Genomic DNA, 21,376 nt, shown 5'->3' with positions numbered 1-21,376 from the left:
AGGACACCACCTACGTCCCCTCCTATTGTATCTGCTAACAGTTAAGTTTTCCCCAAAGAAGTCGATAAATGGCTGTCACCCACTAGTGTTCCCTCCCACTAGGGGCTGGTTTATCAGAATGGGCGAAACAGCTGGCTTGTAATGCAGAACAAGGCCAGCAGCGCAGGTTCAATTCCCGTACCGGTCTCCCAAAACAGGCACCGGAATGTGGCGACTAGGGGCTTTTCACAGTAACTTCATTGAAGCCTACTTGTGACAATAAGCGATTATTATTATTATTCATGAGCTCTTTATAAATTTCCGAGACCTTCTTTTCCCCCACTCCCATTTTTGAAACTATCTTATCCTGTATCCCCTGTGGCGGTAGAAGCAGAAACATCGAAGCCTGCCTTCGCACAGAGTCTCTCACCTGCAGATAGTGAAATCCATTACCACTCGGCAGTTCAAACTGCTCCTCCGAACAAAGAAAGCTCCCATCGAAAAACAGATCCCCCAGCTTCTCAACCCTGCTCTTTGCCACCTCCAAAATCCCCCATCCAACCTCCCCGGCACAAACCGGTGGTTGCCACAAATTGGAGCCCATACCGATGCGTCCATCACTCAATATGCTTCCGTCCCTGCCCCCATACCTTCAGAGCCGCCATCACCACTGGACAATTTTGTCATCTACATTGAGTAAGGAGATTGGACTGTACGACCCACATTGTTTTTCTGCCGCTTCAGAATCCATGAGATCGAAGCCTATGACATTGTTGGGGGACGAACACCCCACTCCCTAGCCTCGATAAATGCCCTCACCAGCAACTGCAGAAACTCCAAACCCTCCAAGAATTGCTCATCCCCTCCACCCCAGCTGGGGGCTCCGACTCAGACAGCCGACTATACAATTCCTTGAACACCCCGTCCACCCTTGCTGAGTCAAGATCGTGTACCGTCTTTATCCTTCACTCTTCCTATCTCCATAGCAGCCTCCCATTTCCTGAGTTGATGTGCTACATCCTACTGGCTTTCTCCCCATATTCATATACCATCCCTCTCACCTTTCTCAACTGCCCCACCGCCTTCCCTGTGGATAGCAGACCAAACTCCATCTGTAGCTTCTGCCATTCCTTCAACAGCCCCGCCTCCGGGGCCTCCGAGTACCTTCTGTCTACCTGAAGAATATCCCGAACCAGCCTGTCCATCTCTACCCGCTCCACCGTCTCCCTATGAGCCTGTACCAAAATCAACTCCCCTCTAACTACTGCCTTCAGTGCCTCCCCATACCGTTGCTGCCGAAACCCCTCGTGTCATTTACCTCAACATAGTTCTGGATGGCCTCCCTCACCTGCATACACACCTCCTCATCAGCTAACGGTCCTACATCCAATCTCCAGTGGGGGCGCTGGCCCCGTTCCTTGCACACCCATAAATCCACCCAGTGTGGGGCATGGTCCGACACAACAATCGCCGGGTATTTGGCGTCTACCATCCCCGCCAGGAAAGCCCTACCGAAAACAAAAAAGTCGATCCAGGAGTACACTTTTGTACATGGGAGAAAAAAGAACATAAGAACATAAGAAAATAAGAACTAGGAGCAGGAGTAGGCCATATGGCCCCTCGAGCCTGCTCCGCCATTCAATGAGATCATGGCTCATCTTTTGTGGACTCAGCTCCACTTTCCGGCCCGAACACCATAACCCTTAATCTCTTTATTTGTCAAAAAATGATCTATCTTTATCTTAAAAACAATTAATGAAGGAGACTCAACTGCTTCACTGGGCAAGGAATTCCATAGATTCACAACTCTTTGGATGAAGAAGTTCCTCCTAAACTCAGTCCTAAATCTACTTCCCCTTATTTTGAGGCTATGCTCCCTAGTTCTGCTTTCACCCGCCAGTGGAAACAACCTGCCCACATCTATCATATCTATTCCCTTCATAATTTTATATGTTTCTATAAGAGCCCTTATCCATCTAAATTCTAACGAGTACAGTCTCAGTCTACTCAACCTCCCCTCGTAATCCAATCCCTTTAGCTCTGGGATTAACCTAGTGAATCTCCTCTGCACACCCTCGAGCGCTAGTACGTCCTTTCTCAGGTAAGGAGGCCAAAACTGAACACAATACTCCAGGTGTGGCCTCACTAACACCTTATACAATTACAGCATAACCTCCCTAGTCTTAAACTCCATCCCTCTAGCAATGAAGGACAAAATTCCATTTGCCTTCTTAATCACCTGTTGCACCTGTTAACCAACTTTTTGCGACTCAAGCACACCCAGGTCTCTCTGCACAGCAGCATGTTTTAATATTGTATTTAAATAATAATCACTTTTGCTGTTATTCCTACCAAAAGGGATAACCTCACATTTGTCAACATTGTATTCCATAATAATAATCATAATAATAGCCGTACGGGACAGGGTGCTCTCGGGGTGTGGGTTGGAGGGGGGAGGATTTTGGACGTGTACCACGTCATGCAGGAGGTGGATGAGGCTTCGGTGGAGGAGTTGAAGGGTAAATGGGAAGAGGAGCTGGGTGAGGAGATTGAGGAGGGGACGTGGGCGGATGCCCTGGAAAGAGTGAATTCCTCCTCTTCCTGTGTGAGGCTTAGCCTCATACAGTTCAAGGTGCTACATAGGGCCCACATGACCGGGACGAGGATGAGTAGGTTTTTTGTGGGCGAAGACAGGTGTGCTAGATGCTCGGGGAGCTCAGCGAACCATGCCCATATGTTCTGGGCATGCCCAGCGCTGGGGGAATTTTGGAAGGGGGTAGCAAGGACGGAGTCGAGGGTGATAGGATCCAGGGTCAAGCCAGGCTGGGGACTCGCAATTTTTGGGATTGCAGTGGAGCCGGGAGTGCAGGAGGCGAAAGAGGCCGGTGTTCTGGCCTTTGCGTCCCTAGTAGCCCGGCAGAGGATTTTGCTTCAATGGAAGGATGCGAGGCCCCCAAGCGTGGAGGCCTCGGTCAATGATATGGCGGGGTTCATCAAATTGGAGAGGGTAAAATTTGCCCTGAGGGGATCAGTACAGGGGTTCTTTAGGCGGTGGCAGCCTTTCCTTGACTTCCTGGCAGAACGGCAGGAAAATAGGCCGGCAGCATCATCAACCTGGGGGGGGTTTGTTTCGGGGGAGGGGGAAAATGTGTACATGTGTTTATTGAATATGCCGGGTGCTCACCTATTTCTTCTTTTTTTAGTTGTTGCGGGGGGGGGGGGGGGGGGGGGGGGGGGGGGGGGGGGGGGGGGGGGGGGTGGTTTTGGGGGTTATTGTGTTTTTTCTTTTTTTTGTTGTTAATTCTGTTTTCTTGTTGTTATTTTCTGTTTTTGATATTTTTTTACAATCTCAATCAAAATTTTTTCAAAAAAAAAATCATAATAATAACCGCTTATTGTCACAAGTAGGCTTCAAAGAAGTTACTGTGAAAAACCTCTCCGGCGCTTGTTCGGGGATGCCGGTACAGGAATTGAACCTGCGCTGATGGATTTGTTTTGCATTACAAGCCAGCTGTTTAGCCCAGTGTGCAAACCAGCCCTGAAAACTCTTTTGATCTCGGTTGTCCATACCTCCATGAATCTACCCCTTCCATCTGCTCCATAGACCACTTTAGCTCCCTTTCTGCGGCTGGCACCCTCCCTGTTCTAGAACTCGACCGATCCAACCCCCCCCTCCTCCCCCTCCCCCCTCCTCCTCCCCTCCTCCTCCCCCCTCCCCCCTCCTCCCCCCTCCCCCCCCTCCCCCTCCCCTCCCCCTCCCCCCTCCTCCCCCTCCTCCCCCTCCCCCCCTCCCCCTCCCCTCCCCCTCCCCCCTCTCCTCCTCCCCCCTCTCCTCCTCCCCCTCTTCCTCCCCCTCCCCCCTCCTCCTCCTTCCTCCTCCTCCTCCTCCTCCTCCCCTCCTCCCCCCCATAGACCACTTTAGCTCCCTTGCTGCGGCTGGCACCCTCCCTGTTCTAGAACTCGACCGATCCAACCCCCCCTCCTCCCCCTCCCCCCTCCTCCCTCTCCACCTCCTCCCCTCCACCTCCTCCCCCTTCCTCCTCCTCCCCCCCCTCCTCCTCCCCCCTCCTCACCCCTCCCTCCTCCTCCTCCCTCCTCCCCCATACTCCTCCTCCCTCCCCCCCTCCTCCCTCCCCCCCCCATAGACCACTTTAGCTCCCTTGCTGCGGCTGGCACCCTCCCTGTCCTAGAACTCGACCGATCCAACCCCCCCCTCTCCTCCTCCCCTCCTCCTCCCCCCTCCTCCTCCCCCCATCCCCTCCTCCTCCTCCCCCCCTCCTCCTCCTCCCCCCTCCTCCTCCTCCCCCTCCCCCTCCTCCTCCTCCCCCCCTCCTCCTCCTCCCCCCCTCCCTCCCCCTCTACCCCCTCCTCCCCCTCCCCCCTTCCTCCCCCCTCCCCCCTTCCTCCCCCCTCCCCCCCTCCCCCCTCCTCCCCCCTACCCTCCCCCTCCCTACCCTCTCCTCCCCCTCCCCCTCCCCCTCCCCCCTCCTCCCCCTCCTCCCTCCCCCTCCCCCCTCCTCCCCCTCCCCCCTCCCCCTCCCCCTCTCCCCTCTCTCCTCCTCCCCCTCCCAGTCCACACACCTATGAGAGTCCCACTCCGGAATCTCCGTTTCGGGTTGTTTTGGGTCTGTTTTGTTCTTAATGGGGGATGGTGGGTTGCTTTTTCTTCTTTGTGTTTGTTGGGGATTGCAGTGTTTGCATTAAGAAGATGGTTGAGCGACGGGGGGGACGGGGACAGGATACTTAGAACCATGACATTCCCTGAACATCCCGTTCACTCCCGCTGGGTCCAAGATTGTGTTCCTCCTCTATCCTTCAATATCCCTATCTCTCCAGCCGCCTCCGTTTCCTAAGCTGGTGTTCAGGAAATTTTATAGTAGGCTGTTGGAGTCGGAACCCCCAGCTGGGATGAGGTGGTTTTTGGAAGGACTGGAGTTTCCCAGGGTGAATAAAGAGTTGGTGGAAGCCCAAGGGGCCCCAATTGGGCTGTTTGAAGTAGTAGAAAGGTTGGCGGCTATACAGTCGGGCAAGGCCCTGTGGCCAGACTGGTACCCGGTGGAGTTTCACAAAATGTTTTCAGGGGTGCTGGTCAGGGCATATAATGATAATGTCACAGGCCTCAATCTCCCTGATTCTGAAGCGAAAGAAATATTCGGAACAATGTGGGTCATACAGACCAATCTCCCTTCTGAATGTGGACGCCAAATTGCTGGCCAAGATCTTGGCCTCAAGGATAGAGGATTGTGTGCCAGGGTGATAGGCGAAGACCAAATAGGATTTGTAAAAGAGAGGCAATTAACGGCCAACGTCAGAATGCTTTTAAATGTGATTATGATGCCCTCCGAGGGGAGGGAGGTGGAGGTGGTGGTCGCCATGGATGCAGAGAAGGCCTTTGATCGGGTGGAGTGGGAGTACCTGTGGGAGGTCCTGTTGCGGTTTGGGCAGTGTTTTGTAGACTAGGTCCAGCTGCCGTACCAGGCACCGGTGACGAGCATGCAGACAAACCGAGTGAACTCGGATTATTTCAGGCTGCACCGAGGGACGAGGCAGGGATGTCCACTCTCCCCACTGTTGTTTGCCTTGGCCATAGAGCCCCTCGATGATACTTAGAACGTCAAAGGACAGGCAGGGAAATAGTGCGGTGGGGGGTGGGGGGGTGGAGCACAGGGTCTCGTTATATGTGGACAACCTACTTTTGTATATTTTTGACCCACTCGGGGGGGATTGGAGTGATTATGAGGATCCTAGGGGAATTTGGCCAGTTTTATGGATATAAATTGAATATGGGTAAGAGTGAAGTCTTTGTGATTCAGGCGAGGGGGCAGGAGAGGTGATTGAAGGCGATGCTGTTCAAGGTGGTGGGTGGGCATTTCCGTTAAGAACCACTGCAGTCCATAAGGTGTAGCTGAATTTGGCTCGGTTAGTGGAGCAGATGAAGGAGGACATTCGGAGGTGGGATATGCTCCCGATGTCAATGACGGGGAGGATATAGACCGTAAAGATGACGGTGCTCCCGAGATTTTTGTTTGTATTCCAGTGACTCTTTATTTTTATTCCGAAAGCATTTTTTAAGAGGGTGAATGCAGTGAACTCTGGGTTTATGTGGGCGGGTAAAACCCCACGGGTAAAGAAGGTGTTGCTGGAGCGGGGGAGTGGGGCTGGCCCTACCGAATTTCAGGAACTACTATTAGGCAATGAATATAGAAATGATCGAGAGGTTGATAGTGGGGGAGGGGCGAGTATGGGAGCGGGTGGAGGCAGCATCATGTAGGAGCAGAAGTTTAGGGTCACTAGTAATGGCACCTCTGCCGTTCTCGCTGGCCTGGTACACTATAAGCCCGGTAGTGGTGGCGGCTTTGAGGGTGTGGAGACAATGACGGAAGCATATGGGGGTGGAAGGAGCGTCGATATGGACTCCACAATCTGTGGGAACCACCAGTTTGTGCCAGGAGTGGACCAGATGGGGGGTTTCGGAGGTGGCAGCAAGCTGGGATTGAGCGGTTTGGGGACCTGTTTATTGACTGCAGCTTTCCGTGCTTGGAGGACTTGGCGGAGGAGTTTGGGCTGCCAGGTAGGAATAGGTACCGCTATCTGCAGTTGAGGGACTTTGTACGGAGAAAAGTTCCGACCTTCTCGCTTCTTCAGCCCCTGGGGATACAGGAAAATGGGAGTGGGGAAGGGGAAGGTCTCGGAAATTTATAAAGAGCTCATGGAGTGGGAGGGAACCCGATAGGGGTGATAAAACTTAGTGGGAGAATGAGTTGGGCAAGGAATTAGAGACTGGAGAGTGGGAGGATGCATTGAGTAGGGTTAACACGTCCTCATCGTGTGCTAGGCTCAGCCTGATACAATTCAAGGTGGTCCATAGGGCGCATATGACTGTGGCCCGTATGAGCAGGTTCTTTGAAGGAGTGGAGGATAGGTGTGGGCGATGTGCGGGAGGGCCCACAAATCATGTCCACATCTTTTGGGGATATCCGAAGCTTAGGGGATTCTGGCAAGGATTTGCCAATGTCATGTCCACGGTATTAAAGACAAGGGTGGCACCGAGTCCAGAGGTGGCAATTTTTGGTTTGTCGGAAGACCCAGGAGTCCAGGGGGCAAGAGAGGCTGACGTTTTGGCCTTTGCCTCCCGTGTAGCCCGGAGACGGATCTTATAGGTGTGGAGAAACCTGAAGTCCCCGAAATCGGGGGTTTGGGTTAGTGACATGGCCGGTTTTCTCAGGCTTGAAAAGATTACGTTTGCCCTGACAGGTTCGATGTTAGGGTTTATCCGGAGGTGTCAGTCGTTTATCAAATTCTTTGGAGTAAATTAAGCTGTCAGCAGATACGATAATGGGGGGTTCGGGAGGAAGGAGGGCAGGGATAGTTACTTGAGGCGGGATCAGTGAGTGGAGGAGGGGGACTGAGGAACTGTGTGTGTAAGCATGTTGGCTGGGTGTGGGTGTTGGGGTGGGGGTTGTTATTTACTGTGCTATGTTTGATTTAGAAATTGTTGTTAAAAAATTAAAAATGCCTTATTTTTTTAAAAAAAAAAACCCCTTTTTTTTTTACAATTAAGGTGCAGTTTAGCATGGCCAATCCACCTATGCTGCACATCCTTTGGTTGAGGGGGTGAGACCCATAGAGATATTGGGAAAATGTGCAAACTCCACATGGACAGTGATCAAACCCAGGATCTCAGCGCCGTGAGGCAGAAGTGCGAACCACTAGTCAACTGTGCCGACAACTCACCAAGACTCCTTATACTGCACCGTCCAAAACCATGACCACCACCATCTACAAGGACAAAGGCAGTAAATACATGGAAACACCACTGCCAAATTTCCCTTCTTGACTTGATTTCTTGACTTGGAAAAATATTGCCATTCCTTCACTGTCGCTGGGCCAAAATCCTGCAATTTATTCCCTAACAGCACTGAGGGTGTATCTACACCTTATGGACTGCAGTGGTTCTAAAGGCAGCTCACCATCATCTTCTCAAGGGTAATTAGAGATGGGCAATGAATGCTGACCTAGCCAGCGAAGTCTACTACCCTTGAATGAATAATAAAAAAAGTAAATTGCATTGGCATGGAACTGCAGATACATATTAGTCAGCTCCGGTAAGCATGGGCAACTTTGTTTCCCGATGAACATTTTTAAATTTTAATTTTCAGCACAATCAGATAGCTTCAGTTCAAGGTTGCATCTGCCAGATTTTCACTGCAGATTTATTTAAGGTTTTTATGAATGAATTAAATTTCACAAATTGCAATGACAGGATTTTATGTTACACAAATTATTAGTCCAGGAGACTGGATTTCTACTAGTATGGTAACCCAAGTGAGCTTATCACTAACAACATGTCATTACTAATAACTCAATCAGTAGACTATCATATTCAAGTTTGAAGATGGAATCCGGAAAAGACTTTGTGCAGCAAAAATCCCACTGTGCCATGCTCATCCTGCTATTCTTCCAATCCTTTCATTGGCAGGATATAGCTAAATTGGGCGATGTGGTAAAGTTATTAGAGCAAATTACAATGCTCGATCTCTCATGTTTTTCTGATTGAACAGCCAAGTGCTTTCACAGTGCGGGTAAAGTCACTTGGAAAGGCCAGCATTTATTGCCCATCCTCAATTGCCCTTGAAACAGTTGTGATGAACCACCTTCTTGAAAAATACCGTTGCAAATATTGCAACAGCTACGAATGCTTGCATCACACCAACACAAACTAGAATATTAAGTGCATAATTATCTGAAACTGTCATTTTCCAAATGTGTGTAATTGAGATTATTTCAATTCAAAAATTACAGTTATTTTCAGTGCATTTAGTTTTATACCAAAAAGTTTAATAAGGTAACAGGACAGTGGGAATGGTATTCTTCAACATAAATTAGAAAACGCGCAAGTTTACTGCCTGCTTTTTGGTGCATGTAGTCATCTTATGTGGAGATGGAACACAACTATTTAACTGTCCCTGGGCAAGAAGACAAAGGGTAACACTCTGCTGTGGTATGTACTCAACCGAATAGCCTGCTGATATCAATAAAGAATGGTCACTTGGTTGAATTACCAGACGGCCATCGGCGCCTTTGGAGCTGACACCCAAGGACTACATGTTAATACTTCCTGCAGAGACCAGAAAATTGGGAAAAATATACAGCAATGCTAATGTTTTACCTTTTTTTTTTTCAGTAAAATTATCCTTTAAATCTTTTTGTATCTAAATTGTATATCTTCATTTCTCAATTATATATAATTAAAATGTATAGTCCATATTCTGACATTGTGACATATTCTGACAGTGAAGTAAAATGCTGCCAAGTGGTAATGTGGTGCCTAACATTTCAATATCTGCAGAATATATCTTCCCTTATCCAGCACAATGGAGAGAAATACTGCATGCCACAAATTTTCTTTTGATTTGAACCAGATTCCATCCTTTAAAAGATGCAATTATGAAAGTACACGAAAGACGGATTCCTCACTTTCTTCATTGCATACCTGCTCATACACTCATCAGCTCCTTCTCGAACACTGAAATTGCACAGCAATCCCAAGCAAATATTCTAAAGGTTGCGTACCTTGAAAAAAAGTAACATTTGCCACTTTCTAAAGACACAAATCTAAAACAAAAAATTACTGAAATAATTGTACCAAATTCTGTAACTAAAATCTAGTTAACTAAGATAAAATGGTATGTCCCCAGTATAACTCTTTATTTATTTGAAAGCTAGACTTATCATTTGCTTACACGTGGGTTCTTTTATAAATTATGCTGAAACATCTGCAACAGATCCAGCCTTACAACATTTGCAGTGTGTAAACGTATTGGATCGGGATGCAATAAGTGATTCAAGTTATCATGAGAATATCTCCAACAAACCAAAAGTAGCTGTAATCACCAGAGTCACAAACAATATTGATAAAAGCTACAAGTATTTGCCATCATATACTGTTTCAAGCATACTTGAATAATATTGTTCTTTATATGCAGGTTGGCAAGTTCATGTTGCAGCCGTCAGATGCAAGCATTCAAGACAATTTAAAAATACATATAGAACATAGAAAATTCAATGCAGAAGGAGGCCATTCGGCCCATCGAGTCTGAACCGACCGACTTTAAGCCCTCACTTCCACCCTATCCCCGTAAACCAATAACTCCTCCTAATCTTTTTTTGGACACTAAGGGCAATTTAGCATGGCCAATCCACCTAACCTGCACGTCTTTGGACTGTGGGAGGAAACCGTAACACCCAGAGGAAACCCACGCAGACACGGGGAGAACGTGCAGATATTTAAAAAGGTAATTAAAGCAGAAACTTAATGGTGATTTCATTGTAGAACAGGACAGTGCATTTGCCTTATATCAGTGCTGAAGCGGACCCAGTCAAATCATGGCTGGACTGTTATACAGAATTAAACCTGTTATTACTGATATGGTTCTGTATTCCACATTAATTTGGAAAGAAGGAATCTGATCCTGGCTACTCAAACAGCAGAAATGTCCTAGCTTCCGTATTTTTTCCTCAATCGATACCGGTGGAGGAATAAAATTCGAAGTATGACTTAGTGTTCGTCAAAATTGGATATCAGCTGTTAAAAAATTAAAATCGCAATGAAGAACGCGGGCGAATCCTGACAACGGGAACAGCTGGGAGGGAAATGGTGCTGAAATGGACAGCGCCCAGCGTCACGGGAGGCGAGACTGGTTCGGACAGAAACTGAAAGCTCACACCAGCACTAAACCCTCAAACGTACCGTTTCTGTGGATCTATTCTCATGCAGGACAGGTGCTGCTGAAACAGATACCACCGGTGATCCACATATATGTAGGTGCCAGGTTGATTAAAACGCACACATACACACACGTGGTTCTGGAATAGACAGTTCTCATTAGCGGAGCGTGCCGCGCTTCAGCACCATACAGGGAAACGAAGTGCTATTATAGAATAGTATTGAAAGAGACAGCTTCTAATACCGGCACGCATTACTTGGGGATAAAGTGCTGACAAAAACTGTGCCAAGCAAGCAGCGTGTGCTCATACGGACCTTGGAACATAATGATGCGGGGTGTATTAAAGAAATAAAGCTTCAATTAGTGATCATAAAACACTATGAATCGGTAACAGATCAAAGAAGATTTCGAATTATTGAATGCAGTTGGTAAAGACACCCAAGCTTTTCTTCATATTTTAACCCACAAGCATTCTTCACTCTTCAGGGAGGTTTTGGATTAGTTCGAGAAGGAGCAGCGAAATGTTAACTCTTCAGTGTTCCCTCCGAGGGCCGTGGTACTGAAAGGACAGCTACTTCTGAGCCAATACTCGAGCATTCTTGGTGCTCAACAAGAGACGCATTTGGCTTTATGCCCTCTTCAAACTTGTACTCTTTTGCTGTGAGGCTTTCATTACCCTATAATCAATATGCAAAAGAAACGGAACAACCTTCAAAAGATGTATGATTTCCAGCCACGCTTGGCTGGTTCAGCACTAGCATCTCTCTCACGTACCGTTTTGAAATATTGACTTCAGCCCCTGTCACTTTGAATTTTAAAAAAAGTTTCTAATCTAAGAGAGGTCTGGTCCACCAGACTCAGCTGACGACTGCCAACACAAACAGGTCTCGGGCACTGAAATGTGACCAGTTTAGGACAAAGTCCGATCTTTCCCACACGACGCGGCAACGTCCGCCTGCTCACCGTCTCATTACTGACTTGATCGGCTTCTCCGTCCCGTTTCCTCTTTGATTATTTGTGCACCTCTGCTCCCCGTCCCCTCTTGCTTCCCTCTTGGCTGACAGCTTCCTGTTGCATTTCATTCAACATGCATACGGTGCTGCAATGCCCTCCCTCTCTGAATCCGCTGGTGTCATTGTTTAAAACAAAATAATAACAATAACCGGTGCGATTTCTGCATTTGACTTTGCGAAGTCACCCTTCTCCTGCCCTCTCAACCCCGCTGCCCTTTCCTGCTCGCCTTCTGATCAGCGATGCGTGTGGTTTATGGGGGGGGGGGGGGGGGGCATCAACCTGGGTGCAAGTCTCGCCTGCTTTCCAGGCAGAACCTTTCCTGCGCTGCATCCTAAGTGGGTGACACGATTGAAGGAGCAGCGAACATCAGAGTGCGCCCCAACCCTTCGCTTATTCCACAGTATATTTTCAAAAATAATAAATATAAAAATCAGGTTGCATTTGGTGAGTGCAGTTGCAAACCTGCCCTCTTGGACTCAGCTTCCTGCTACTGCCAAGCTGAGCCCCCGGGGCCGCGCGCCTTGCCCCTGGTTCCCCCCAGGGCCTGCCGGTCAGCTCAGGTCACCATGGTGACGCCGGGGGCTGGCTTGCGCGTGCTGGCCGCTCTCGGGGTTTCCCCGCCCGGGCTCCGCCGCTGCCCGCTCCGCGCCACTAACCTGCCGGCTGCCGCTGCCCGCCCCCCGGGCGCTCCATTCGGGGCCGCGGCTGTTTTCAGCGGCGGCGCTGGTGCTGCTGCAGCCGGCGCCGAGATGGGCTCCAGCTCGCCGGGCTCCAGGCTGTTCTCGTTGCCCATGTCGAGCCGAGGCTGTCGCTCAGCGATGCTCCCCCTCCGCCATCAACACCATCTCCTCCTCCTTCCTCCTCCTCTCGGAGGCCTCACTGCGCCTGCGCCGCTCGACACCCTCCCGAGCAAGTGCGTCGGTGGGCGGCGCTGCGCCTGCGCGGCTCTTCGCCCGCTCCTCGCGCCCCCGCCCGCGCGGTCTCTCGCCCACATTGTTCTTGTGAATGAATGGATTTAGCATGGGTTGCACAAATCCATTTAATCTCCTGTGATAACTACCTGCCTCCCACCAACCATAAGTCAAACAAGAATTCCTGAACACCTTGCATTCACCATCCCTGATGCATCCCTTTATTGGCATGAGATCTCCACGGCCCCAGGATCTCAGGAACCACTATGAGCCATACAGCATACGATTATTTCTGCATGTACTGATAAACCTCTATTATTTTTCTAACTGGATTGCCTGTACAAGAGCTACCTCTGATTTCATTTTTTACAAAGTGCTACTCCTAATTTATTCACTGTTTCAAAACCAGTATCTATTCATTCCAAATCCATTTGTTTCTATTTCTCTTCCCAAATAACACGGTTCTTGGTAATGGTCTTGGAAGAAAAGATTGGAAAGAGCTCGACAGATCGGTACATTTGCAAATGGTTGAGAAGGGATTACATGGTGCCTTATCACATTTCTCAATATATCTCAAAGCTCTCACATCAAATTCGTTTTTGAAGTGTGCGAATTATTTTTAGGCAAGCTGGGGCAGTCAATTTGTACATCCTGCACAGAAAATGAAATGAATCGTCAGTTAATCTGGTTTTGGATGTGACAGAAATCAAAGAACTCACTGCTCTTAGGATAGTGCTTGGATGCTCTGATATCGCACCGCTTTTGAAACGTGTGGCAGACAGGGCTTCAGTTTAATATGCATTAGACCAGATTTCACTCTTGACAGCAACCATTAATTCAACTTGCATATTCCCATAGCCTCTATCCTAAAAGCACAGTGCCCTCTACAGAGCATTTGAGATCTGTGTGAAGAAGGCAAGCGCCTGTGTATCTCCTTAGACAAACATATTGTTAAATATTTAATGAATATTTAATCAGAAAGTGTAAATTGGAATATCGAATTCGATGTCAGGTACAGGAATTAAATTTAAAAATGGATTAAAAGAGGTAAAGAAAATGTTGTTTCGAAATGGTTTTTTAAAAATCTCCAACAACAATTAAAAGCTAAATGAATGAGACTCTACATTTACATAAGTTAATTGTCGATGCTAAAGAGGTTGTTTGGTAATAATCGAGACTTATCACACCATTGAAGACTTACACTGGACAAACCCTACCATTTCATGACAAGTTCACTCCTTATCTACGAGGTAAGTAAAATAACTCTACATTTGAACAGCGAGATGCAGTTTCAAAAAATATTTGGAGGAGCAGGCAATCTGTGACAGCAACATCTAGTGATCACACGCGCAGTTACATGCTGAAACCTGGAAGTTCAATTTAAACGCTGCCTGATCAGAGACAAGGGACTGAATTTTGCTGTAAAAAGTAACGCTAAAAGCATTTCTATTTACTGAGGAGTAAATCATTCAGCAACTTCTCGTGGCCACACGTGCAGAAATCTGGAAGTTGTTGACAAAAGGGTCACCTGGACTCGAAACGTTAGCTCTTTTCTCTCCTTACAGATGCTGCCAGACCTGCTGAAATTTTCCAGAATTTTCTCTTTTGTTTACATGAGTAAATAGAAAATCTGTTAGCCTCGCCGTTTCTTTTTACCGCAAAATTCAGCCCATTGCCTCTGACCAAGCAACATTTAAATGGAACTTGAACCACAAACTTGCGATTTCAAGCTCAGTCTGATTGGGATACAGCTAATGCACTGCATAACTGAGTGTCCCAGAGGATTAAAAGGATTTCCAAATCATGCATATGCAGTTGTTCAGAGCTTTTAGAGGCAATGTACTAGGTATACTCCAAACTAAAAGCTTTGGCGAACTACTAAATTGCGAAGTTTCCCTGACATAAGGTAAAGTTCTGCTGCAAAGTTTTCCCCAGCATTTTCTGCTGAAATATCTGTCTTACAATGGAATTTTTAAAATTACATCATGAGGTGGTGCAAGCAAATGGAAAAATATGAAGCAAATTACTCTTGAAGCTCTAAATACAAGTTCATCTTTATTACTTCAAAAACTCATCAACTCTACGTTAATAGGAGTACAGTAAAACTTGAGAATCATTCAAACTTTAATTTATAAATGATGGACTTTAACAGTGCCAATAAGTTTATGACTGTTGGGGATGGAGCGGGATTCGTTGACTGGATTGCTCTACGGAGAGATGACATGGACTGGGGGGGGGGGGGGGGGTGAATGGCCGTCTTTTGTGTCGTAAATAATTCAATTCCTACATGAACTTACATGATCATTTATTTTGCAAATCACATCATTGAATATAGTTCAAACATAGACAACAAAGATGGAAGACTAAGAAAATTCACGTTGGTGGATGGGGAGACGCCGAAATAGCTGGATGCGTTGCATTGAATTGCCAATGAACAAGCCAGAAGTTTCCACAGCCTAAATGCTATCCAAAAATAATTGTTCAACGAACAGTGGTGATTTCTGCATTTGGATTCCCCTTTCAACGGACAGAATTCAAGGTTCTGTTGGAGACAATCCCATAGGTGGGAGTGGAGTTCAAAGCTTCACTACGCGTGCTCCATGCAGGTTTGTTCAAATGTTCAGAACACTGCAGTTTCGGCAGCCTATGTTACTATACTAACAATGCAAGTATGTTTTCCATTGATCATAATATTTTGAAGATGATTAATTCAATCAAATCTTACTGTTGACAGAGAACGTAAGCATAATGTTAACTACCCTTATTCACTTCTCTGTTTTCAGTAATTTTACATTGTATGGAGTCAAGAGCTAATTGCGATTACAGTAACCCACAAAAGCAAGAAAAACAAATGTTAACAAATCAGTCAATGAAAGTGGCATTGGATCTAAAGTTGAGTATTACATTACACATTTGGAGGGACCCTATAACCCAAAGATCAAAAGCATTTGTTGGTCTGGCAATACAGCACATGGAACATTAATAATTGGGAGTGACGAAATTTTCAATCAATTCCCCATTTTTTACCAATGTCTATCATCAGCCATGCTCCAACCTAAAAGATTTGTCCAACTCGCAAGTTCTAAAGTTTCCCTGACATTAGATAAAGTTCTGCTGCAAAGTTTCCACCAGCATTTTCTGCTGAAATATCTCGTCTCAAAATGAGAATTTAAAATTACATCAAAGGTGATACAAGCAAATGGAAAAATCTGAAGTGTCTCACTCTTAAAGCTCAAAATACTAGTTCATCTTAATTGCTTCAAAAACTCCTTTCTCAACTAATATGTTAATAGAGACAAAGAGTGCAGTAAAACTTGAGAACCCTTGAAATTTTAAGCAGTAAATGATGGACTTTTAACAGTGGCAAGAAGTTTCTAACTCTATTGGGGATTGAGCGGGATTCATTAACTAGATTACACTGTGGAGAGGTGATAGCAAGCAAAGATCAGGGCCTTCCTCAGGGACAGGGAAACCTGTTTGCAAGCTACTCTCATGCACCTATAAGTAGAATTCGGATATTTACATTAAATAGTAAATGGACATGTGAGAGCAATGTTCCCTCCCCATTACAGATAAGAATATGGTCATCATGTGCAATGTGCTATTGGTGTTGTTGTATGTGGCATATGTCTGGCTCAGACCCTGCTCCTGCAGTGTGACAATCACTTGAGCCATCTTCCTCTTTACCTGGAGATTGAAAATGGATGATGTCTGCAAAGGTACAATGTTAAATCCTCTAGGTAAAGTGGCAAAAATGTTCAAAGAATCACCCTCATCCAGAGGCCACCTTCTGTAAGTGGCTGCATCTGGCTTTGCATGGGACCTTGTTATGTAAGCAAGTTTCTATCTGAGGTTTTTTTTTGAATATATGTTATTCCAAACAATACAAAATAAATCACAAACATACAAGGAAACACTCAGATATATTACCAACAGTTCGTTATTTTTTGGTTTTGCAAACTAATTATTATAACCCCAGAACCCCCTGCCCTCCTGACCTATTCTACACCCACCCCCATTGCTGCCAATAAATAGTTTTAGAAAGACAGCAATGAACAGCTTCCACCTTGAGTATAACCCTTCTTCCAACCTACTAAGGGCATATTTGATCTTTTCTAGTCACAGAAATTCTGCCACATCCCCGAACCATACTGAGGCCCTAATTGGCACAGCTGACCTCCATCCAGGATTTGACACCGGGCAATCAAAGGCCAAGCTATCAGCTCTCTTCCCATCTTGAAGCTCCGACAAATCCGACACCCTAAAAATTGCCATCAATGGGCACGGCTCCAACCTCACCGCCTTGATCACCAATATTGTCTCAAAGACCGATGCCCACAACCCGACCAGTTTTGGGCAGGACCAGAACATATGTGAGTGGTTCGCTGGCCCCTTAAGCATCTTTCACACCTGTCCTCCACTTCAGGAAGCACCCACTTATGCATGCTGTAGTCATGTGCGCCCTATGGATAACTTTATATTGTATCGGGCTCAGCCTGGCGTAAGAGGAAGTAGAGTTTACCATATATAATAACTCATCTAGGCCCCTCCCTCCAGCACCAAGCCCAATTCTTCTTCCCATTTCCCCTTTATCTCATCTAATTGAGCCTTCCCCATCTCCAGCAACTACCTATATATGTCTGAGATCCCTCCTTCACTCAGCTCATCACAAGAAAACATCCTATCCATAAATATGTGGCTCGGCAATTGGGGAAACAAAGAGAGTTCTTTGCGAACAAAGTCCCATGCCTCCATATATCTAAACTTGCTCCTCCTTGGGAGTTGGTATTTTTCCTTCATCTCCTCCAGAGCCACCAACCTACCCTTCACAGATCCCTAATCCTCTCAACACCCTCCCTCTTCCAAATCTTATAGGTTGCATCTAGGCCAGGTGGTGCAAATCTATGGTTTCCGCAAATAGGAGACAATACTGACATGCCCCCATCTAAAATGCCATCTAAACTGATTTTGTATTTTAAGGGATGCCAACACTACTGGGTTTCTTGTGAATTTAGCTGGGGAAAATGGAAGAGGTGAAGTGACCAATGCCCTTAAACATGACCCAACACGAGACCTCTTTCAGTTGCCCCCACTCTGACCCCTGTTACCCCCAACACCATTGTATCTTCCCAATATTCACCGCCCAATAAAAGAACATTAAATTTGGTAAGGCCAGCCCTCCTCAATGCCATTTCCACTGCAGGAAGGTTCTCCGGATCCTGGATGCCTTACCTGCCCACACAAAGACCAAGATTAACTTGTCCACTCGAACAAAAAAAAAATTGGGGAGGAAAATCGGAAGGAACTAGAACAGAAATAGGAATCTCGGGAAAATGTATGCTAATTTTCATCATTTGCACTCTTCCTGCAAGGAAAGTGGGGACATCCCAACTCTTCAAGTCTCCTAACACCCCCTCCACCAGACTGGCCATGTTCAATTTGTGCAGCAAGGCCCAATCATGAGACACCTTTCTCCCTAGATATCTGAATCTCATCTTGGCTCTCTTAAATGATAGCGATCCCAAATCTGTTCTCCTAGCCAGCGAGTTTACCGGAAATGCTTCGCTCTTGGTCAATCCTAAGTGTGCTCCCTGAGAAGGATCCAAACCTGCTTAACAGCCCCATTATCTTCCTCATGCATTAATGATGGTCTGAGATGTACAACAACAGGCAGGGTGTCTGCATACAGGGACACCTTATGCTCCTTACCCCTCTCTTAATACCTTTCCATTCATTCACCGAGTCTTGGCGATGGCCAAGGGTTTAATTGCTAGTGCAAACAGCAATGGGGTCAACAGACATCCATGCCTCATACAGCCAGAAATATCCTGAGCTCACCGCATTAGTCCTAACGCTCTCCATGGGAGCAATCTACAACAGTCTCACCCAGGGGATAAACGTTGGCTCAAACCCAAATCATTTCAGAACCTCAAGAGGTACTTTCACTCCACCCAATTGAAAGACTTTTCTGAAACTATCGAGACGATTTCTTCAGGCATATTCCACCCAGATGGGAACATGACCACATTCCAGAATCACCTGATATTGGCCGACAACTAATGCCCCTTAACAAAGCCAGTCTGGCCTTCTGTGACCATGTCCGGCAAACATCCCTCCAGACACTTTGCAAAGACCTCAGCTAGCATATTTACATAAGTGTTCAGGAAAGAAGTAGACCTATAAGACCCACACTCCATTGATTCCTTGTCCTTCTTCAGGATCACAGAGATTGACGCCTGCACCAACGTGGCCGGCAATTCCCTCATGTGCATTCCCAATAAATGTGGTGCCAGTGATGTTGCAAATTGCTTAAAAAATTCCACCGGGAAGCCGGCTGGTCCCGGTGTTTCACCCGGTGCTTTCTGGTCCTGCCCAACACTGGCTGGTGCCGCACATAAGAACGGTAGGGACATGGTTTTCTCGGCGTCGGCCGATTCGGCAGTTTGCGCCCGATGACCCAGTGTTTGTTTGGAATTTCTCCAGCGCAAGCATATAGACCACGTTCGGTCCAGAAGACCATCCCTTCCAAAGATTCCCAACCCCCGGAGCTCATTTCTACAGCCACAGAGACCAGACACAGTGGAAAGTATTCCTCACAATCTTCCTCTGGTGCCGCACTCAACGCCTGCGCAGGCCGTTGCAGAACTGTGTGATTTCTTTTCAAAACTCTTTTCAACCAGTAGCACTCAAAAATAAATAGAATGTGCTATACTCATTAATATATAAGGAGTCTATTTCCCTGTAACGCAGTGAATAAAAATATGATATGCCTGAAGTTTAGGTCACACGGTCAGAGCAAAACACCTGATCCAATCTCATGAGTCAGTTATTTGTTGATGGCCACCTGATACTGGCCAAACAAGATATTTAAAACAAATTACTGCATTGCCCACCATTATCCATCTATATGTATCAAAAGAATGGCACACAGAGGCACACTCAAGATAATGAGATTTTCAGCAGACAATGAACTGTTTGAAGTTGTAGGTGAAATTTCAAGCCTTTATTGTCTGATGAACTTTAATGTATTCTAGCCTGTGCTGCACAACATACACAACTTCATATTAGTGCAATGTATGCCATGTGGTGCCAAATGTGGAGCAGCACGGTGGCACAGTGGTTAGCATTGCTGCCTCACAGTTCCAGGGAACGAGTTCGATTCCGACGTCGGGTGACCATCTGTGTGGACTTTGCACTTTCTTTCCGTGCCTGCATGGGTTTCATCAGGTTTCCTCCCACAGTCCAAAGATAGGTTGATTGTCCATGATAAATTGCCCCTTAGTGTCCAAAAAAGGTTAGGTGGGGTTACTGGGTTATGGGGGTAAGGTGGAGGCATGGGCTTAAGCAGGGTGTTCGTTCCATGGGCCGGTACAGACCCGATGGGCCAAATGGCCTCCTTCTGCACTGTAAATTCTATGTTTCTATGAAATTCCTTCAATCAGAGGTGTGTACACAATACCACGTAGTATGATTCATGAGTTACACTTGAAAGTGTAGCCTGAAAGATTTGCGATGCCTTTAACTTAACATCTGTACCATTGTTTCCAAATTTCTTTGGAATGTCAGTGTTCTTATTTGATAACTCTCATGAGGACTATCAAATATTTAGAAGTCTGCATGAAAATTGTAATGCATTTTGGTATTCAGATGACATTGAAAAACTGCTTGAGCTTTGTTCTCCTGCTTTATGATGTCACGCCCCTATCAGAATACAATGAGAAAATAATGTCAATTTACAAGAATAGCAAAGAAAGGATCTATTTTCAACCTTGCTGGAGATATACTTACTGCCATCAGGGTCAGTGGCACCAGTCCCAGTACAATACAAGCTGTAAAAGGTCATGCTGCAGTTCCATGTTGTTTATTGTTCACGTTTGAGCTGGATTTCAGAAAGTGGTCCACATTTGTAATTTTCATGAGCTGGGAGTGTTATTTTGTTGGAAATTTAAAATGAAACCTGACTTCGGGCTAAATGTGATCATGAATGAAGATAAGAGTTTTGTGAGTGATGTGAATTGCAAAGGAATTGCATACTGCCACTCGAGAGAAGACTATATAAAATATTGCTTTAAACTGCCTCTGACTAGCAGATGGTAAATATCAAATTCAGGAATCAGGAGGGACAGAAAGACACTACTAAGTATAATGTGCTGATTTAATGTGTTTTAGAACAATTCAGAATTTGGACAAACCAGTTGAAAATGTGTAACCCAGTAGACTGCAGATGCCGATCTCACCATGTTTACTATTTCCCAGCTTAAAGAAGGTATATTTCACAATTAAGTCATCTTGAAAGCAGAACTGTAAAATCTACTGGCAAAATGCAGCTGTTTTGAAAAAAGAATGCATTTTCTTTTTAATGATGTTCCTGTTAAAGTTGCAGTGCTATGATTTTCGGTGTGTTGATTGGGAGGGTAGAGGGTATAAGGAAGTACAGATATTACTTTCTCACCAATCTCCTATCTGATACCATTTCCCCAGAAACATCTCATACAGCCAATGGCAAACTCAGTAACACACCTGTCACAGCTTGAATGTAAAACAGGTGAGAGTGGAGGAACTACCTAAGCTGAGATCACTGCTGCACTATGTTATGACACCCTGGGTTAATGCGCATTAATTCCAGCCCCACTTAACCTGGAATCACAACACAAGTTAATTAACCATTAAGTTTTTGAAAAATACCCAAAGTCTTTGGCCCTTGGCTGCCCAATAATTAGTTACCATGTTTACAATCATTTTTTA

General features: G+C 46.1%; 1 protein-coding gene across 1 annotated transcript in view; it reads right to left on the bottom strand.

Annotated features, from left to right (window-relative positions):
- The window catches only part of LOC119973763 (protein bassoon-like), a gene marked incomplete at its 3' end in the record, with an annotated part of 474,382 nt that extends 461,813 nt beyond the window's left edge, over positions 1 to 12,569 (bottom strand). Inside the window, 1 exon segment of the mRNA XM_038812186.1 lies at positions 12,377 to 12,569. Within this exon segment, the coding sequence (XP_038668114.1) occupies positions 12,377 to 12,513 (137 nt within the window).
- Between the last annotated feature and the right edge of the window lie 8,807 nt (positions 12,570 to 21,376).

The sequence above is a fragment of the Scyliorhinus canicula genome, chromosome 11 (assembly GCF_902713615.1).
Source record: "Scyliorhinus canicula chromosome 11, sScyCan1.1, whole genome shotgun sequence".
NCBI classification, from domain to species: Eukaryota; Metazoa; Chordata; class Chondrichthyes; order Carcharhiniformes; family Scyliorhinidae; genus Scyliorhinus; species Scyliorhinus canicula.
The sequence above is the reverse complement of the archived record's forward strand: the minus strand, read 5'-3'. Positions and strand labels throughout refer to the sequence as shown.